The sequence below is a fragment of the Musca domestica genome, unplaced genomic scaffold (assembly GCF_030504385.1).
Source record: "Musca domestica strain aabys unplaced genomic scaffold, Musca_domestica.polishedcontigs.V.1.1 95, whole genome shotgun sequence".
Taxonomy (NCBI): domain Eukaryota; kingdom Metazoa; phylum Arthropoda; class Insecta; order Diptera; family Muscidae; genus Musca; species Musca domestica.
The window spans coordinates 332,236-351,246 of NW_026712445.1; the positions used below are offsets into that span (position 1 = coordinate 332,236).

The 19,011-nt window shown below is 33.1% G+C and overlaps 1 protein-coding gene across 2 annotated transcripts in view; it reads left to right on the forward strand.

Annotated features, from left to right (window-relative positions):
- LOC101898123 (LIM/homeobox protein Lhx1) overlaps positions 1–19,011 on the forward strand; it is a 162,633-nt gene that overhangs the window by 48,213 nt on the left and 95,409 nt on the right. For both annotated transcript variants that reach the window (XM_020035198.2, XM_005178900.4), the window contains exon 3: positions 3,268–3,497. In XM_020035198.2, the coding sequence (XP_019890757.1) occupies positions 3,268–3,497 (230 nt within the window). The remainder of the gene's footprint in view (positions 1–3,267; positions 3,498–19,011) is intronic.

Consider the following 19,011-nt stretch of genomic DNA (forward strand, 5'->3'; position numbering starts at 1 on the left):
GTTGATTTCCGAGTCTAATTGCTTAAGATAAGTAGGTTTTATACAGGTTTTTGACATTTTTGACATTTTGTCGTAAACTTTGAAAAACGTTATTTTACTAATATTATCCGTTTTCCCACACATCCTTTTGATCTTAACCCACTTTTTACTGCTTTTTGACATACGTGACGTTTGTAACATTTTTGTCTCAAACCTCTCAAATCATATACAAGGTAGGAGTTATACCAAAAAGGTCCCCCAAATCCGTTCGTGTCTTTAATTGAATAATTTTTTAAGTTAAAAACATTTTATACGTGTTTTTAACATTTTTGACATTTACAACAGTGTGTAAAAAAAACTTAGAAATTACATTTTAAACTAAAAGAAACCGAACCAGGCCATTTAAGTTAATTTCCGAATCTAATTGCTTAAGATTAGTAGGTTTTTGACATTTTTGACATTTTGTCGTAAACTTGTAAAATGTTATTTTATTCGTGTTATCCACATTCCTACACTTCCTATTGGTTTTAAACCATTTTTTACAGCTTTTTGACATACGTGACGTTTGTAATATTTTTGTCGTAAACCTCCCAAATTACATATAAACTAAAGTCTAGTCAAGAGAGATCCCTAATTCCAATTTGTGTGTATAAATTGGAAAGATTTAAATCATGTATCGTAAGTTAAAAACATTTTATACGGGTTTTATACATTTTTGACATTTACAACAGTTTATAAAAAACATTTTAAATTACATTTTAACATAAAAGAAGTCAAACCAGGCGATTTGAGTTAATTTCCGAGTCTAATTGCTTAAGATTTGTAGGTTTTATAGAGGTTTTTGACATTTCTGACGTTTTTGACATTTTGTCGTAAACTTGTAAAATGTTATTTTACACATATATTTTCGCTTTCCCACACTTCTTTTTGATTTTAACCCACTTTTTACAGCTTTTTGACATACGTGACGTTTGTAACATTTTTGTCGTAAACCTCCCAAATCACATACAAACTAGAGGTTATACAAAAAGGTTCCCTAAATCCGTTCGTGTCTTTAATTGAATAATTTTTAATCATGTTTTATGATAAAAAAATTTTATACATGTTTTTTACATTTTTGACATTTACTACAGTGTGTAAAAAAACTTTAAAAACTACATTTTAAACTAAAAGAAACCGAACCAGGCCATTTCAGTTAATTTCCGAATATAATTGCTTAAGATTAGTAGGTTTTATACAGGTTTGTAACATTTTTGACATTTTGTCGTAAACTTGTAAAATGTTATTTTATTCGTGTTATCCACATTCCTACACTTCCTATTGGTTTTAAACCATTTTTACAGCTTTTTGACATACGTGACGTTTGTAACATTTTTGTCGTAAACCTCCCAAATTACAGAGGTTATACAAAAAGGTCTCCTAAATCCGTTCGTGTCTTTAATTGAATAATTTTTAATCATGTTTAAGTTAAAAATATTTTATACGGGTTTTATACATTTTTGACATTTACAACACTGTGTGAGAAAATCTTAAAAATTACATTTTGAACTAAAAGAAAACGAACCAGGCCATTTAAGTTCATTTCCGAATCTAATTGCTTAAGATAAGTAGGTTTTATACAGGTTTTTGACATTTTCGACGTTTTTGACATTTTACCGTAACCATGTAAAATGTTATTTTACTCATATTATCCGATTTCCCACACTTCATACTGGTTTTAACCCACTTTTTACAGCTTTTTGACATTTGTGACGTTTGTCGTAAACTCCACTAATTACTTAAAACATAAAGACTAGTGAAAAAATTCATCAAAAACTTGTTCTCTTTATCTGAATATTTTTAAATAATGTACTTTAAGTAAAAAACGTTTTATACAAGTATTTTACGTTTTTGACATTTGCAACATTGTGTGAAAAAAAACCTTAAAAATTACAGTTTTAACTAAAAGAAAGCGATTCAGACCATTTAAATCCTTTTTCCACGCTAATTGCTTAACATATGTGGGTTTTATACAGGTTTTTGACATTTGCGACATTTTGTCGTAAACTTGTAAAATGCTATTTTACTCGTATTATCCACTTTCCCACACTTCCTATTAGTTTTAAATCACTTTTTACAGGTTTTTGACATTTGTGACGTTTGTAACATTTTTGTCGTAAACCTCGCAAATCTCAAATAAACTAAAGTTTAGTCAAGAGAGATCCCCAATTCCATTGTGTGTAAAAATTGGAAAGATTTAACTCATGTATTTTAAGTTAAAAACATTTTATACGGGTTTTATACATTTTGACATTTACAACAGTTTATGAAAAACATTATAACTTACATTTTAAACTTAAAAGAAGTCAAACCAGGCCATTTTAGTTCATTTCCTAATCTAATTGCCTAAGATTAGTAGGTTTTATACAGGTTTGTAACATTTTTGACATTTTGTCGTAAACTTGTAAAATGTTATTTTACTCATATTATCCGCTTTCCCACACTTCCTATTGGTTTTAAATCACTTTTAACAGGTTTTTGACATTTGTGACGTTTGTAACATTTTTGTCGTAAACCCAAAAAATCCCGAAAATCATGTATCCACCCTAACAAAGTCAACTAAACCCCGATTATTTCCAGTATTTTATTGAATATTTTCAAAAAATGTCACATACATGTGTGGCAAAACTAATTCCGCTTTATTTGTTCATCTGCATGCAAAGCAATGATGATTTATTTTTGCAATCACAGCTCGGTGGCAACAACAAAACAAACAGAAAAAAAAAAACGTTAAATAAAGAAAAATCAATTAAAACACGAACAATAAACATAGAAAAATGTTAGCAAAAGGATGTGTGATTTAAAACCTGTTAAACAAAAAAGAAAAGCGAAATGAAAAACGATGACAACGAAATAGAAAAGGAGGAAGAATAAAAAAATAATAATATGGCGGTGTCCTTCAATTTTTTTTCATGTTCCTCCATTTTTTATGATTTTTCCAATTCACTCATTGTTTGAATAACTGAGAATGTCAATATTGTCATCATCTTTAGTATCCTTGGAAAAACGCATGCAAAAAAATATATTGGAAAAATCACAGGGAAATGAAAATAAAATTGCAGGCAGATATGCCATGCCATGATTTGATGGGATTTGTATCTCGAGTATGGGGAGAGGGGGGATTTAATAGAATGATGAGTGTCATACACTTGATTGGCACGAAAGAGTGTTGATTGATTTGTGATGGGATTTAATTTTTCTGCACTTTTTTTCTTATTTTCCCTTTTTCTCTTCCTCTTCTATTTCCAGGCGCTATGGCACAAAATGCAGCGGCTGCGGCCAAGGCATTGCTCCCTCCGATCTCGTTAGGAAACCTCGTGATAAGGTGTTTCACCTCAATTGTTTTACATGTTGTATCTGCCATAAACAGCTCAGCACCGGCGAACAGCTCTATGTGCTGGACGAGAACAAATACATCTGCAAGGATGACTATTTGCTGGGCAAGGCGCCGTCGATATGTGGCCATAATTCGTTAAGTGGTAAGTACTCGCAAAGACAAGCATTTCTATCCAATCCACATACATACATATGTATATACCTCTCTCTATATTTCTCTACAAACAAACATTGCAATGTATGTCGAACATCTTATGCTAATTAGTTGGAAGAAGATATCATCAAACACACATGCACACACACACATGTACGAATAGACCAAAATGGCCTTTGTAGGCAAGTGTATCTCAACAAAACTCTTTCTTTGTGTGCGTCTGTGTGTGTGTGTTGGGAAATCTTACAATATTTTGTGAAAATATCCAAAGTTGAACAGCAACAACAAATATTTTCATATCAAAGTGTTGGCATGTTATGTATATTCCATGCTATTGTTTGCCATGGTCTCAGTCAGTCAGTCCGTCCGTCATTCAAACCAATTCATTGTTGCAAGGAGGGGTTTGTGTGCATCACCAACATTGAATTCAGCTGCATCAACCCGGACATGGATGTTGATTGCATTGCCGATGATGAGGATGATGATGTTGTAGTTGTTGCTGTTTTTGTGTTGAATGAATGTCATGCCATCATTTTGGGCTACACCATGCCATAACACGACAATGTATTATTTATTCGACAGTGGGAGAATTTGACGAAAACGGGTTAAATTTTTAATTATTTCAAACACGAGAAAATGGGAGTGATTATTTTCAATTAATAGATGGCCCCATAAAAGTAGGCGAAAATGGTCCATAACTAAAGCTTTTGGGGTCCTCGAAGAAAATCGAACATGTAAGACCTTACGTGTTTTGTGAACTCATATTTTTGGTCCCCAATGTCTTTAAAGACATAAATTATGAAATTATTGGTTAAAGATTCACCCTTAGCCATATGGCTTAAGGGGGGGGGGGGGGGGGGTATATCATTTGATAAGCCAAAATTTGATTCATCAAAAAAAAAAAAAAAAACGAATTTAGACCCTAGGTCTCTTTGGACCAAATCTGTTTCAGGACATTTGGAGTCAATCTGGGGGTGTCCGTCCTTCCGTTTGTCTTTCTGGCTGGTTGGAGCACATGATAACTTTCGAAGGGGAGTATCCGATTTGGCCCAAACTTGGTACATCGTAATATTTTTGTCAAACTTAGATCGACTTCGAAAATGTACAATGTCGGTGCACTCCTTCTGGTACCTCCCCCACAAAAGGTCAAAATTTTCGCAAAAAATAATTTAACTCGTTGAACACCAAAAGATCATCTCATTTTGTGCAAACTTTGTAAATCTTAATATTTGTATGAGTGCTAGGTCAGATGTGAAAATGGACAATATCGGCCCATTCCATCAAGTAACTCCCCCACAAAGGGTCAAAATTTGGAATAATTAAAACTCTCATAAAAAGGCGAAATAAGCATCCGATTGTCTTTAAATTTCACACTTCCCAATATTTCTACTAACAAAGTATCTAGTGGAAAGATAGAGTATTTCAACCCACTCCTTCTGGTACCTGCCCTACAACGGGTCAAAATTTGGAATAATATTAACTCTTATAAAATGAGAAATAAACATCCGATTTTCTTCCCAATTCCCAATATTTCTATCAACACAAAATACGGTGTGAAAATGGGATATATTGATCCACTCCTTCTGGTACCTCCCCCACAAAGGGTCAAGATTTTAAATAACCATGAAGCTTTTAAAACGTGAAATAAGCATTCGATTCCTTTCAAACTCGACACATCCCAATATTTCTATCAACACATCTGGTGTGAATATGGAATATGTCGGACCACTCCTTCTGGTACCTCCCCCACAAAGGGTCGAAATTTGGAATAATTTTAACTCTTATAAAATGCGAAATAAGGAGCGGATTTTCTTCAAATTGTACACATCCCAATAGTGTTTTTTTTTTTTTTTTTTTTTTTTAAATGTGGAGCCGCATCAAATTTTTCTATCCAAAACTATTTCAACGTCTCCTTTTGTAAACCCTAGAAACCAACAGTGACCTCAATTTCAAATTTCAGAATTTCAGCTCTAGCCCTTCACCCAATAGCAAATATAGAAACATTTAGTACGCAAATGCAAAACAATATCCATATCCCAGCCTCAGATATCGACAGAGACCTCAATATCAAATTTGAGGATTTAAGCTCTTTGTTGTCCCACACTACTACAAATTTAGTACAATTTTAGTACGCATATACAAAACCCGCTCCTTCTCTCAGCCACGAACAACAATAGTGACATTCATCAAATTTCGACATTACAGCTCCACACCTTCACCCAATACCAAATTTAGTACCATTCAGTACTTTTCCTACAAATATAGTACGTATATTCAAGCCCAGTACAAATCAGATATCTAATCTATCTAAATACGAAATTTCTGAATTTTATCTCTATCCCATCACCCCATATCAAATTTAGTACAATTATAGTACGCATATCTAAAACCACCTCCATAACTTACCCACCGACACCAAGAGTGACATGTCTATTAAATTTTACGATTTCAGCTTAATTCATTCACCTAATACTCAATTTAGTACTTTTAGTACAGATATACTATACATATCCAAATCGCAATTCCAGATACCAGCAAAGACCTAAATATCAAATTTCAGAATTTTATCTCTATCCCTTCACTCATTACCAAATATAGTACTATTTAGTAGTTTTCGTACAATTGTAGTACACATTTCCAAAACCACTTCCGTATCTCAATTCCAAATAGTTCAATATCAAATTTGAGACTTCCAGACTTATACATTCACCCAATACCCAATTTAGTACTTTTCGTACAAATGTTTCCAAACTATCGCTAAATATCAAAGACATATACCACTAGTAATCGAAATTTCATATTTTAGAATTTTATCTTTATCGCTCATCTAAAACCAAAATTTAGTACCATTTAGTACTTTTCGTACAATTATAGTACACATTTCCAAAATCACCGCCACATGTCCAGGCCACACAAATGAACAGCGACCCTAATATCGAAATTCAGATTTCAAACACTATCTGTTCACCCAATAGCAACTTGTACCAAATATAGTACTATTTAGTACTTTTCGTACACTTGTAGTACACATTTCCAATATCACCTTTACCCAATTCACCTACAACCACAACGGTTCCAAATACAAATTTTCAAGATTTCAACTTCATCCGTTCACCCTAAACCAAACAGTTCTAAATTTCGTACTTTTAGTACGGTTCTTACACTTAGTACACATTTTTTACATATTACATATATTACTTTCCAAACTTGATTCTCATACCGAATATCAAGTTTTACGCTCTATCCGTTCACACGATATCAAATGGTACCATTCTAGAAGTTTGGTACCAATTTAGTACTTTTCGTAACCTTAACGTTCGAATTTCCAAAACCCCTTTGGTACACATATTCTGCACTACATCAGTGACTTTCATTCCAAATTCCGGAATTCTAGCTCATTCCTGTTGCCGAACACAAAGTATTAAATTTTAAGTAGTACTTTTAAGGTTCAATTAGACAAGCCATAACCATAACCATATAAAACAGATGTTCAAACCAATCTTATGAGATATTTGCTCTGTTCTAGTACCTGGAAGAATCTACTAGTTTTTAAAAACTTTTACATTCTTGCAGTTCTGGAACAGACTAATAATGCAATTGATTATTTGTGACATACCATAACACCATAGCCATAACGCTTACCATAAATACTAAGGTATAAGGGTATACATCTGCGGGTAAAACCGACTGATATTTTTTAATTTATTTTTTATTGACTGTGAAAAAAATCTTCTTGTTCGGAAAAGTTCGGAATTATATCTCTGATTACCCATTGGAAAAAAAATCATTTCATAAAAATCCCACCGTTGCCTTATTATGCCCATTTGGTCGTTGATTTTGTAGGTGTGTGCGTGCGGTAAATATTTAGTCAAAATTTTGTTTAGATTTTATACAAATTTTACCAATCTAATAATTTAAACGGCTGCCTGTTGTATGTGTTGTTGGTGGTGGTGTTGTTGTTGTTGCTGCTCGTGTTGTATCATGCTATTGTTTTATGTTGCAAATGCAAGTGCCCGACATTAACAACACGAAAATAAGAGCAATAACAATACAAGTACTTAAATCCCAACGAGAAGAGGCCATGAGTCTGGATATAAAATGTAAACGCCAATGCAAATGTTCAACACACGCACACACACACATGTATGTATGGTCACACACACACATTCACACTGTAAATGATGTGATGTTCCATCATTGGTTGTTCGCCTGCTTCAGCCATTCATAGTTTTGTTGTTTGCGAAGTAAATATTTGTAAGCCTGTGTTGAAATTTATGCACGCACACACACACACACACTCACATACCTCTGTGAGAGTCTGTTGCAAAGTGCATCTCTTTGTGTGTGTGGATGTTTGTTTGTATATATGTGTACAGCATAAATAACAGCAACAATAACTTTGCAACCTTAAATTGCAAAGTGTACAAATACTTAAATGTTCACATTATCTCTCCCCCATCCCCCCTCTCTCTCTCTCTCTCTCTCTTTTATTGCAAATATGCGTGTCTATTTTTCTATGGCCAGAGATGGAATAGTTTCAAATGCCTGTGTGTGTGCGTGTCTGATGTCTATTACGGGTGTTGGTGTGTGACGCTTTTATAATGTTAGCTCAAAATGTTATTGTTGATAATGTGTGTGTGTGTGAGCGTGCGTGTGTTTGCCATATTTGTTTAGCTTTAGTTTTATGATAAAATGCATTTAGTCGTCGCTAAATCGCATTTAAGCAATTTTACTAAATAACACTTGGGGAATATTTATCAATAGCAATAAAAATAAAACAACAACAACGTTGGCTCTACAGCAACAAATAATAGTTTTCGAATAATGTTTTGGGGTTTTGAAATTTCCATAGATCCATCATTTTTAGACATTTATCTCTACAAAGCCCATACTTTGTTGCTGCTGCAGCGAAGCTGGTGGTGTTGGGGAATGGAATGCATTGCTGCTCCATGTTATTCATATTTGTTAGATAAGCGCGGTTAATTATGATATTTTTTGATGAACGATTTTGTTTATTATCCACCGCAGCGACTATGGCAAGATGACAACACCAACAAAATGCCATAAAATTTGAGTCACGATCGCGTAATTGCCTCTAAACATTTTAACAATTAAAAAAAAAAAAAATTATAATTATATATTTTGTAGATAAGAGTTGGAAAATTGAAAACTAACTTTGGAAAAATTTGTTTTGTGCAATGGTATGATGGATTGATGAATTTACGAAGTTAAGAGAGAATTTTAAAACCCCATCTTGTAATTGTACATTTTTCAAATCCTTCGAATTTTAAAAGTTAAGTTAAATTTATTGAAATTTTCTTTTAATTTATTGAAAAAAAGACTTAAGTTATTTTGTCCATTAAAAACATTTTTCAAAAAAAAACAATAAATAAATAAAATTAAATCAAATAAAATAAAAAAATAAATAAATAATAATCATCAATTACCACTCTTGAGAGTTCTTAAAAAATTGAGTTGCAACAAAATAAATATTGAGCAAAAAAATAAGAAATTATAAGCCCATACAAAATATATATGAAAAACAGTGGAAATTCATAAAGGCCCCCAAAATTTATATTTTCAAAAGAAGTGTAAACAATACTTTTTTAAATCTTAATATTTATCCTTAAAAAAGATATTTGCCAAAAAATTTCGTAACAATTATTTAATTAGAAAATATGCTCTTAAAGGTCTTAAAAATAAATATACCGGTTGAGATGAAAAAATTCATTATTATTCCAAAAAGTCCAAGAACTTACACCGCCACAGAAAGAAAATAGACTCAAAAGAGCAAAAGACTTGCTTCGCTTGGCCGAAAGTGATGACATGACGAATTTGGCTTTTTCCAATGCAAAAACATTCGTTTTCTAGCAATTTGTAAACAAACAAAATGGTCGTGTTTACTTGCCAAAGAGTGCACCTTCGGTTGGTGCCAACCGAACTCAAGCCTCAAGCCGGCCATGGTGATGGTGTGGGCCGCCATAATAGCCGATGGTCACTCTCCGCTCGTATTAATCGACCGACATCAGAATAAATGCCGAATATTATTGCCTTGGGCACGCAAACATTTTGGCCGCAGACCTTGGACATTTCAACAGGACTCAGCACGCGCCACCCAAGAATGGTTACAAAACGTGGTTCCTCGTTTCATTTCCACCGGATACCAATCCGTTGGACTTTTGTGTCTGAGGTATCTTTGAAAGCAAAGTTGGCACTAAAAAATACCAAAGTATCGATCACCTCAAGCAAGTGCTTCTCCGGGAATGGGCTAAAATATCGCAGAGCAACATTCGGGCAGCGTGTGACGGTTACATTGGCCGTTCGTAGGCCCTAATTCGTGCCAAAGGTGACTAATTCGAACAAATCTCAACGTATACTAAAATTTGATGTTATATCCAAAATATTTTGCGCTCATTCAATAAAATTTAGAAAAAATGTAAAAATTATGGCGTTTGACCTTGATGCAGTTTTTTTATCTCACCCTGTAGTACATTGTATTCTGCTTGTTGAGCCCTTTTATTTGATACCCATATTGATGTAATTGATAATACCTACATTATCCGCTATTTTGTAGCGGTCGCCATGTTGGATTTCTAATGATAATGTAGAAAAATAATTCTGTTGTCACCAAAATCCAAAGTGTATACAAAATTTCAGATTAATCGGTTGACAGAAAGAGGCTGTTTTTTGAATTACTAAATTTGACCCAAGAATAAATAAAACAAACGGGGTGAGCTAAATGAAACCGTTTAAAAATGAGAGCCAAGTTCCGTCGATTTGAGGATACCCTTCAGGATTCGAAGGTAGCAAATCATTATGGTGTAACTCGGAATTTTGAGCCTTCGGCCTTCCTAATTTACCCCACCCAAGGCCTTTTATCTGAAAATGTCTACCGCCCAAATTATTGGTTACCTGGGTAAACACGAAAATGGTATTTTTGGAATGGTTTTTGACAATTATTTAAGAAAATCTATTTTTATAGGGAATTTTCGATTAATTTTTTTTAAATGATCTGTTCTTAATAAGATGACATTCCATACTCGCGGGATTTTTTTTCAGATATTGGTTTTAACTATATTCAAAATCAAAATCTCTATTTAATTATTGCGTATGAGTGATGTCGTGCAGTATACGCCACTTTATCTTTAAATTAAAGCAATTTATATGTGTACCTGGATTTTAATCATTTTTTGTTTATTTTTTAAAACCACAAAATAAACTTAAAGCTATTTTAGATTTTAAAGAAATATTGCTACAAACATCTTGACTACACACAGTCTCTATATTGTTCCCCTCTTACATTGCTGACTATTTAAAAGTCATCAATTTTCATATCCTGTAGCAATGTTTTGCTTCTACTCTCTCTCTATCTCCCATAAAAAACAACAACATCAGCATCAACAAACATATATTTCTACGAAATAATGTCAAGACAGTATTTGAATATCATTTCCGCTTTAATAAGTTTATGCTCACATTCAAATGCGAAGACAGGAAACACGAAGGATGTACGTGTCTATCTTGGCAGAATGTGAATAACATAAAGTTTAAAGAAATGGCAATGCACACACCAACACACATACATACAAATGTACGTCTTTGTGTGAGTGAGTCTGTTGACTGTTTGTGTCTGGCTTTATGCATTTCCGTTTCTTTAACTTTGTGTGAATACAAACAGCAGGCATTCTGTACCCCTCCTCCTCCTCCACCTTCTTCATCTCCTATTTGAAACTCAAGAATGTTGGTCCTTGCAAGCACCTTGATTGTGCACTCCCAGAAAGCATTTATCTCTATGGTGTACTTCTCGTTGAAGGGGGGGGGGGGGGGGGGGGGGGGGAGTAAACATAAGGCTGGCAAATATTTAGCTTCTTAGCAACAATCTAAGATGTTGGCAAAGCCAGAGGTAGGGATAGAGTTGCAGGACTTGTCCATCTTGCCTTAAATATTGGCATTTTATTAGAGACTCACACACACAGCAGCCACACACAGTCCTAGAGATTTGAAATTTTTGTCTCATTTTTGAATAAGCTACTCATACAACTCTCATACCACACTCAAGGTTTGGAGTTGCCTCTTAACTAAGTATGAGCTATGCTGCATATATTTGAATGCCTTTCAGGGAAGGTAACCAAAAGAGTTTTGTCTCTGAGACAGAACAGGATAAATGTGTTGCATGCTTTCATACTTGCTTGAGATAGCTTCGATGTGTGTGTGTCTTTGTCTGTGTGGCCATTAGTTTTCTGTTTATGGCAAACTTTTACTTTATTGCCTTAATAGCCGGAATCTACTATTAAAATGGTAGTAGAAGCTAGGTTGTTGTTATTGCTATAGTTCTTGTTATTGCAAAGAAAAGAAAACTTCTTTATAAACAAACAAATATGTACACAAGGTATACAAGTGACATGCATGTACATATGTTTGTCTCTGTGTGTGTGTGTGTGTGTGAGTGCATGGTAATGCCTTAAATATCCCAAATCTATGCCATATAAAAATGATGTCTCTTAGAGTTAGTTGGCAAATATGAATGGCATTATGGTCTAAATGTCTAAAGGAGTTTTGTTGCATTTTCAGCAAATAATGGGCAAATTGTTTGGGTTTAGGAGTTATAGCTCCGATTTCTTTAAAATTTTGAGATATTAGCAATTTATGTTTAAGGAGATTTTAGAAAAAGCCAACATTTGATTATAAATTTGAGGGAGATTTTAAAAATAATAAAAAATATTTCATTGCCTCGTATACGTAACGTCATCCAGTATTCGACATTATGGACTACATGGTGGGACTAATAGGCATCGTAAAAATTACTAGGGTTAGGCTAGATTTTCCCTCTATGGCCTCTTGGGATTTCGAATATATAGTCACAATATATTTTTGAAAAACCACAATAATGTCCAAAGATGCAGCCTATTCGGATCTAATGCAAATTGTCCAATTTCCACTTAGAATAAAACATTGTAGAGTCTGCTGAAAATATTCGTTGTTATGAGTCTTCATTAGTCTTCGAATTTGACTCAAAACCTTCAAGAATGCCACTTCAATATCCAAGTGTCAAATTGTCAACCAATGTGTCCTACAGAAATTCTATTGTTCTATTCGAATGACTTATATCATTTTGTTATTCGCAAAACTACGTATGCGGGAAATACAACTTTCGAAACGTCTACGCTATGATGACAAATATTTTTAAATCAGGTATACGCCTCTAAGTGCCAAACCAAAGAGGGATTTCTATATCCAAGAGATAATGATCATAAATTAGACTCACAACATTTTTAGAGGATCTATGCATATGGAAAAAAACTGAAACATAAAGACATTAAGGACCTCGGAGTAGAAACAAATTTGAAACATTTATGTTGTTATGTTGTTATGTTTATGTTGAGATAAAAAACTGCAACAAAGTCAAACGCCATAATTTTTAGATTTTTTTTTTAATTTTATTAAATGAAACAAAAAAGGTAGGAAATAGCATCAAATTTTAGAATAAGTTTAGATTTGTTCGAATTGGTCACCTTTGGCACGAATTATGGCCTACAAAGGGTCAATGAAACCGTCGCACGCTCTCAGGTATTTTGGCCCATTCCCGGCGAAGCGCTTGCTTGAGGCGATCGACATTTTGGTATTTTTTAGTGTCAACCTTGCTTTCCAAAATGTTCCAGACACTATAGTCCAACGGATTGGTATCCGGAGATTTTAGTGGCCCTTGTGCTTTGGAAATGAAGCGAGGAACCTCATTTTATAACCATTCTTGGGTGGCGCGTGGTGAGTGCGATTGTGCTGAGTCCTGTTGGAATGTCCAAGGTCTGCGGCCAAAATGTTTGTGTGTGCCCAAGACTTTAACCTCCTCCACCCTCCAGAATATTTTCGTGATGATATTCGACATTTATTCGGCATTTATCATACTATCACGTTTGAGTTCCAAGACGAATAACTTTTTTTCCGGGAAAATTCTCACCACAAAGCTTTAGTACGCTTGTGAACAACATAAAGAGCTGTCACTGAAACAATTTTAATAGCTGTTGGACGAGTGACTAAGAAAGGACAGCAGTCTGAAGTTGATTGAAGTTTTTTTCATCCCACCCCATATTTCGAGGATTTTATAAGGATAACCTTGCCTAAAGTTTACGTTATTAATAAAACAATATTTTTTTTTATTTTATCTTGAAAGCATGTCTATATTTTTCCAAAACTTTGTGGCGGCTAAGACTTTCTCACAGAGGGGATAAAGGGATCACGATTTCTTCCGGATTTAGATTTTTTACATTATAAACATAGTATGCTAAAAAAAATCCCCATATTGACCTTCTTTAAAAAACAAAAATCATACGCCACAGTGTTCTCTCAAGGGTTATATATTTTTTTTAATTCAGATGCTATTAACGAACAAATTAAAAAATGCTACACCTCTCTTGATTTCTATCAACCACTACCTACTTATTTAATTTTCCATTTTGAAATAGAGTATTTTTAGGGTGAAAAATGCAGATATGCTTTCAAAATAAAATAATGAAATATAAAATGTGATTTTCTTAAGGCAAAGTTAGCAGACTCTATTGGAGGCTGAAAATCAAATAGACAGCTGGTAGTTGTTAAAAATCATTTTAAGTTTTTTTTATGTTATTTTTAGTAGTATTTATATTAATAGTATTTTTCTAGTCTAGATTATAAAATTAATATAACCTTTGAGAGAAAAATTAAGAAAAAATTATTTTATTTTAAATTCTAAATTTTTCCCCCAAAAGCCCTTAGGACTGCGACTTTTTCGTAGGAGGAACAAAGTTATTACGATTTCTGCAGAATTTCGATTTTTTTTAACAGTACAAAAATTACATGCTCAATATGCCCCTATTAAGTATACACCACATTGAACTCCCTATTAAGAAAAAATATACACTGTGTCGTATGATTTTTCTTAATTTTTCTCTCAAAGGTTATATTAATTTTATAATCTAGATTTCATTAGAAAAATACATTTTTAGTTTATTTTATACTACTAAAAATAACATAAAATACCTCTTTTGATTTCTATCTATTTGATTTTTCAACCTCCAATAGAGTCTGCTAACTTTGCCTTAAGAAACTCACATTTTACATTTCATTATTTTATTTTGAAAGCATATCTGCATTTTTTTCACCCCAAAAAAACCCTTAGGACTTTCATGACCGTCAGGTGTATGAAGACAGGCAACCTTAAATAGCCATAAATGTCATAACCCGTCTAGAGTGTCTGTGGTTTGAGGCATTACGACCCCATCCCCCACTTTTTTTATGCCAACAAGTGTGATGTTGATTAATAAATAATAACACATTTTTTGGTGTCATTAAAAATTTAATAAATTTAAATACATTTAAATTCTAATGTCGTCGGCTTTGAGGAATTATCACATGTCGTGTAGTTGTGGGGCAGAAAAGGAGGAGAAAAATGGTGAGATTTTATTGTTTGGCAAAGTTTGCCTGCTGCTTGGCTACTTCTATGGCTTTTATGTATATTTTTTCTTCTGTAAAAGTTATGCTTTTAAATACTCCAGGTTTTTAAAGTTCTTTCAAACACACACGCGGCATACACACACTCACACATTTATATAGACATGGCTATTGAAAATTGTTGTATGTTTTTTTTCGCTCTTCTCTGCAAGTACCTTAACTTTGGGAAAAAAACGCAAACTTTTTCCTCTGTTTGGAAATTTGTTGTTGTTGCTGTTATTGTCATGGCTCGTCATTTTAAAGTCCTTAAATAGACGAACTTTAATATGTGGAAAAAATATATAAATTTTTACAGCATAATTTAAACCTTGTTAAAGGTATTGGAGTTTTGTGGAAGTGTGACGGGAAGAGGGGAGGGATTGGGGTTCTTGCGTTACAAAATCCGTAAAGAGGATGCTGATATTGTGTGGAATATTGGGAGAGCAAATAAAATGTTTGCTATGGCGCATGATTTAAATAAAAAATGGAGCCTGCGCTGTAAATAATACCCCCATTTAGCCAGACTCTCTTTGGGGTTAGCTCTCTTTCAATTTACGACATTTTTTTTTATTTGGTCTAAGGGGGGTCATTAAAATACCACCCCATATTTGGAATGGAGAGTAGTGCAACTCTCTAAAAAAACCCTGAGAGAAAAAGAGTTTCTTTCTCTCTGGTTAAATATTGTGGGAGTATTTGTGTGTGTCCGCGTTCTTGTTCAACAAAATGGCTGGCTTTTTTCATTGCTCCCCTTTTTGAAATGGAGGGCGTTAAGCCTCCCCCAAATACTTCTCTCTCTGTAATTTTGAGAAAATCTTGAGTTGTATTTTTTTCCCATTTCTTGATTTCTTTTTTCCTTTTGCTCCACATCTTCTCCATGTACTCCTCCAGAACTCTGTGGGAGTTCAAATAGTTAAGAGGCACCCTATGAATCTCTCAATGTTTTTTTTTTTGTTCTCTGTGTATGTGTTTGTGCATTGAAATTTAAGATACACACACATAGAGCTGGTGCCACTCTAGAGGACCATTACAATACATGTGGAGTAAAGTAAGTTTTCTCCACACACACACACACACATCCATACATATATATTGTAGACATAACTGCATTTTCCAAAAGCAGGGGGGCGCACACACCCCTGCCAATATATTATATGTATATATATGAAGACTAACGTGTGTGTGTATGTGTGTGTGTATTTACAATTAACATAATTAGTCGAGAAGGTGTTCATTTTTTATATGTACTCCATAAGGTCATTAATGTTTTGATTTTAATTGCGTTAATTACGTGTAACGGACTATTTATTGAAAAGCGTTAGCATGTTCCCCCTCAATACGCAGAAAGAAAAGTGTGAAATTCTTTTTTCGGTACCGAAATTTTGGATGTGAATTTTTGAAAAATTATATAAAAAATTTTGAGGAAAATCCAAAAAGAGAAAAAACAAGTTCTATGGAAGTCGTTAAAATATACTCAAATAAGGCATGTGTTATGTCATTGACAAATGTGTGCAAAGAAAAATCAAATGGAAAAATGTACAAAGAAAAATCAATGGAAATCAGACGGATAGCAAGTGTAAAGACGAGGAACGCAGTGAAGCGACGGTAAATCTCATTAAAAACGATTAAAAATCACCAAAATAAATAATAGCGTGCATTATTTTATTGCGCGTAATGTAACCCCGGACATTTTTCTCAAGGGATGGATATAAAAATAATACAAATTAAACACAAACGTCACCTGTAACCCTAATATATGGCGCATTAAAATGAACCATTAATAATGAGTGAATATCTCAGACCATCAGAAATGTTAAAATAATTAAAATATATATTATTCAGTATTTGGAATTCGAATATCAAATATTAGCACCAGAAAACGGCCATGTATATCTGAATAATTTGTGTTAAAAAATAGCCCCTTTGCAATTAAGAATTGACATTTATCAAACTGGTCTTAGGAATGCGAAAAGTATTCCCAATTATTATCTAACACTTTTAGGGAGATCTAGTTTTCACAAACTCAAAAATGTTTGTAAAGTATACGCCACATTCAACCTGAAATTGATACCACTCATACGTCATCTGGAACGATGAACATAGCCCATAGAAATTTCAAGGAAATTCGGAGGAAACTTTTAATATTAAAGCGGGATAATTATAGGAGGACAAAGATCAAAGTTTAAAAAAAAAAATAATAAAATAAAATAAAAATAAATAAATAAATAATAAATAAATGAGAATAATAATAATTGAAAGTGGTATTTAAATATTATTAGGTATACGCCTTTCCAAACGCTTTTGTGAAGTAAACACATCAATGGTTACCAAAAGAAGAAGTAACCTCCTAGACACACATCTGCAAATCTGTGGACGCAAAATTTAATTTTCCGACCCAAGGACAAAGAATTGCAAAAAAAGGAAAAAATAAATAATTTATGTAACGTATACGCCACATGGAATTTACAATTTTTGTCAGTCATACGCCACCAAATCTTCAGACAAAGGAAATTGAAATATAAATAAAATTTAATTCTGTTCCTTAAAAAACGTTGGTAACAAATTGAATGAAAATATCAATTGGATATTAAAATCAATATCATGGATGAAGACTCGAATAAATATTTCATCCTTTAAGGATTTTGAGTAGACATATATTTGCCCTGTTTCAGAATTTCAAGAATGTAAAAATTTATGTACGATAAACTAGGAGGTTCTTGCAGGTTATGTGAACAGAGCGAATATTAGCAAGTGCTCGCTACCTTGTTAGCGAAAATTTTAGAATAATTTCAACAGATAGTCTCAGGCCTTTTTAGTACTCAAAAATCACAATTTGTTCAGTTTGAGAGACCTTCAAGGTTTCACATATTATTCAAATTATTATTCAAGTTTTTCCTTTCTAGGATAGAAGAATAGGAAACTGTTTACCATTTATAGCAAACGGTCTTCAAAATCCTTAAATTTAAAGTTTTTCGAGGAGGATATTAACGTCTCATCAAGAGTCGTATAAAATGTTAGATCTCTATCTTAACCCAATACCAAATTTTGTAAAATTTAGTACGCACATCTAAAACAGTCTAAATCACTCCATTGTAGACATCAACAGGAATCTAAAATTAGTACGAATTAGTACTTTTCCGAAAAAGATTGTGGTAAAAATTTGCAAAACAACCACCAATATCAATATCAAATCAAGATTTCAAAATTCAGAATTTTATCTCCATTTCTACACACAATACCAAATATAGTATCATTGAGTAATATTGGTTCAATTATAGTACACTTTCAATTAACAACTATCTTCCCATAACGAAATTGTTCCAAATTAGTACCATTTAGTACAGTTCTTACACTAAGTACACTTCCCTTAATCAACCCCATATCCTAGAATTGATTGACAAAACAAATTTCAATTTTTTAACTCTTTCCTTTCACATACATCCAAATCGTACAATTTTAGAAGTTAAGTATCATTTTAGAACTTTTGGCAACCCCAAAGTTTGAATCTCCGAAAACCCTTTGGCACATCTATTCTGTACTCCATCAGCAACTCTCATTCCAAATTACAGAATTCTAGCTCATTCCGAGTCGTGTTTTCAATGAATTCTTATAAAGTATACGCCTTATTAAATTTTATATTAACATTAATCATACGCAACCCTGGAGGCCTAATCTGTAACTTTTTAACAACAGTACTCATAGCTTATTTTTCAAAAACTTCATTTGTTTGTTTTGCTTTGTTTTTAATCGATAAAAGTTGCAAAATAGGCCTTCCGATTTCCTCAACCAACTGAAAGGTTTCGTACTAAAGTGGCATACCTTAATCTAAAACAATATTTTCAATAAATAATTTCCAGAAAATGATAAGAATATAAGACTCAGATTTCATATTCCGAACTATCAATTTGGAGAAACATGCCAAATAAGAATGAGCTCCATCTGCAAGCTATATATAAATTTTAGATATGATATTCAGATATAGGAAATGTTCATAGGAAATGTATCAATATTTTTAGTCAAAAACTAATAATTTTGAAATTTAT